The sequence below is a fragment of the Trichechus manatus genome, unplaced genomic scaffold (assembly GCF_000243295.1).
Source record: "Trichechus manatus latirostris isolate Lorelei unplaced genomic scaffold, TriManLat1.0 scaffold00001, whole genome shotgun sequence".
Taxonomy (NCBI): Eukaryota; Metazoa; Chordata; class Mammalia; order Sirenia; family Trichechidae; genus Trichechus; species Trichechus manatus.
This window is the reverse complement of record NW_004443937.1, coordinates 37,174,161-37,177,109: the sequence shown is the minus strand read 5'-3', so window position 1 is coordinate 37,177,109 and position 2,949 is coordinate 37,174,161. Positions and strand designations below refer to the sequence as shown.

The 2,949-nt window shown below is 54.9% G+C and overlaps 1 protein-coding gene across 1 annotated transcript in view; it reads right to left on the bottom strand.

The window, feature by feature from the left end:
• Positions 1-1,805: 1,805 nt before the first annotated feature.
• FLNB (filamin B) overlaps positions 1,806-2,949 on the bottom strand; it is a 92,380-nt gene continuing 91,236 nt past the window's right edge. Inside the window, exon 45 of the mRNA XM_023727619.1 lies at positions 1,806-2,409. Coding sequence (XP_023583387.1) covers positions 2,222-2,409 — 188 coding nt within the window. The 3' untranslated portion in view covers positions 1,806-2,221. The remainder of the gene's footprint in view (positions 2,410-2,949) is intronic.

The following is a 2,949-nucleotide window of genomic DNA, read 5'->3' as shown; positions in this document are numbered from 1 at the left end:
GGAGGGGCTGGCGCATCCTGAGCGTTGGCCATCAGAGGCTCTTTCTGGCAGGAAGGAGAGAAGACAGGAGGGAGGGGAAGGGGAGGAGAGGCAGAGGGGAGGGGAAAAGGGGGGCAGGGGAAGGAGAGGGGAGGAGGACAGGAGGGGAGGAGGGGAGGAGGGGGGAGGGAAGAGAAAAGGGAGGGATAGAAGAGAGGGAAGAACGTAACACCAAATATTCACCCCACTTGTCCAAGGGCAGTGGGACAGCTGGTGATAGCTTCTTATTTAAACAAATTCCCTAAAACTAGTGTTTCCTGATGCAATCAGGGAAAGGGACACACACACACACACACACACACACACACACACACACACACACACTCTCTCTCTCTCCTTCTCCCTCCCTTAGGTGGGTTTCTTCATTTCTGGGACTGTTAGAGGCCAGGGCAAGCCCTGTCCAGGAGATCGTGTCGATGGGGGGGGGGGGGGGGGGGGAACCCACGCACCCCCTTCCCAGCATCCCCCCCTTCAGGAGCAGCTGTCTCCTGATGATAACTCCCACTGCGGCTGAGGGGAGAAGCAAGGCTGCCCCCCACAAAAAGAGGCCACACTCATGGTCAAAACAAGCTGCTGGCCTGTGGCTTTCTGGCCAGGGGTTGGGAGAGCTGGTTGGAGGCTCCAACCATTTATTCGGAAACAGCGGCACCCAAGAACACAAGGACGCACTTTATGGAGCAAACATTTTATTTAATAAGTTATAAGATACAATTTACAATCCGGCATTTGATTCCAGTTTTGCACCCACGTCCCAGTTTACAACGCCTGTGGTCATTTCACATTAGACTCCAGACCACTCCAGCTTCTGACAGGTGGGTTTTGCCAACACTCACCACAGATGCTACCCCTGGTGGGGGCCCCTGCCTCCCCCATCCCCGGCCACAGTGGCAGCCCCCACCAGGACAGCGGCCATTCCTCAGAGCTAAGCAGCAAGTTTGCCTGCAGAGACCACACTACAAACCCAGGGTCTGCAGCCAGGCATGCAAAACGCCCCACGCCCCGCTTTCGGAATTGGGTACCCGCACACTGCTTTCCAAACAGCCTCCAATGACACGTGGTCAGCGGCAAATATACGGCCACTGTCAGCTGGGCAGCTTTCACTGTTTCGGCCAAATGGCAAAATACCACAGTCAGCCGCTGCCCTCCCCTTCTCAACAATTCCCTGACGTTCAGGTCAAAGGTCAGCAGGAGTCTCATTCTTTCTCGGCTATACTTCTTTTCCAGAAAAAGTGACCCAAGAAGCTGACCGGGGCTGGGTGGGGAGTGTTCTGTCGCAGGACAGGCCTCGCTGACGCTGACCTTACGCAAACGCACAGACCCACCTGGGGTCGCTTTCATGCTTTGATGAGACCCATCGGACTGGAAACAGGCTGGAGCAGGTGTTAAAAGGAAGGGCTAGTGTTGGTTAAAAAGGGATCTTTGGCACATGGGGTGCTGCTCGCCACTGCAGAACGTCCCTAGACCGAGCAGCCGGCCGGGACGGACTCAACAAAAGCAAAACCCTGGCTGCCAAGCTCCTCGCCCCTTAGGACTCTGCAAGGGAACCACTGTCAGAATAAGGAGAGAGGCAGGGGAAGTCACTCAGGCCCGTGTGCTGCCACGGAGACTGCCCTTTCAGAAAGGTACAAAGCCACAGAGCATTTGGGGTGGGATGGGGTGGGGTGGGGTGCGTGGGGGTGTAGTGTTAGAAGAATGGTAGTTACCCAACAGCCTTTTCTTCTGTAACACGGGCAGTGGGATAGATGAAGACGGCTTTCAGCCCCTCTTTTTCTACAAAACAACCTACAGAGGTATCCCTTCCCCCACGGGTCCCCACTCTTGTTTCCTAAATGCTGAAAAGTAAATCAGTAGCTTAGGCTAATCAATTCATTTTTTAGAAACATCCATCTTGTCCGTGTTCTTGGTCTGTCTGCAGTGGGTTATCTGTGCCACCAAGAGGTCCGATTTGAAGTGAGTGTATGTGGAATTTTCTTAGACCATTCTCGTTTACATTTCTTAGGATTCCCCAACACATCCCTAACGAATCAAATCTAGAACTTCTTTCTGAAGGCACTTTAGAATGGCGATGTTAGGGATGGGGCCTCAGGCCCACAAGTAGGCCGGGAACTTTGTATAAAATGAGTTACAAACAAGCAACAAAAGCGAGTGCCAGAACTCCTCCCAGGGTTTGATGAGAAGCGTTTTAGGGCACTGTGACGTGGAAGGGGCTGCCGGGGATGTGCTCCTCCCCCCACTTCACGGCCAGAATGTAGTCCCCCTTCTCCTTGACCACGTATGTGACATTGTATTGTTGACTGCCCACGTGCTTCATGGACACCTCTTCGCAGGGGGTGGTGGGCCCGTGGACCCCGATGAGCAACATGTTGGAACCTGGGAGGCAGAGGAAGGTGGTTACTTCATCAGGATGCAATCACAGCAGGCAGAGGAAGAGGAGGGGATACGGAGGTCAAAGCTAAAGGTGCCAGTTATGGTTACTGGGCTTGGACGATGATATGATGCTGATGCCCCTTAAGAGGTGGGACAGCATGGTGGTTATGACCAGGGACTCATGGACCTCTGTAGGTTCAAGTCCCTGCCCTGTCACCTCCTGGCTGGGTGAACTCAGACACGGGACTCCTCCTCTCTCTCCCTTAGCTTCCCCACCTGTAAACTGGGAATGACAACAGCAACTACCTCATGGGCTTGTTGTGAGGTAGGGAAGAGTTATGAATTGAGCCTTGAGCACATAGTGAGGGCCATGTAAGTGTTGAGCGCACGGTGAGGGCCGTGTGAGCGCTGAGGGCACGGTGAGGGCCGTGTGAGCGCTGAGCGCACGGTGAGGGCCGTGTGAGCGCTGAGGGCGCGGTGAGGGCCGTGTGAGCGCTGAGGGCGCGGTGAGGGCCGTGTGAGCGCTGAGCGCGCGGTGAGGGC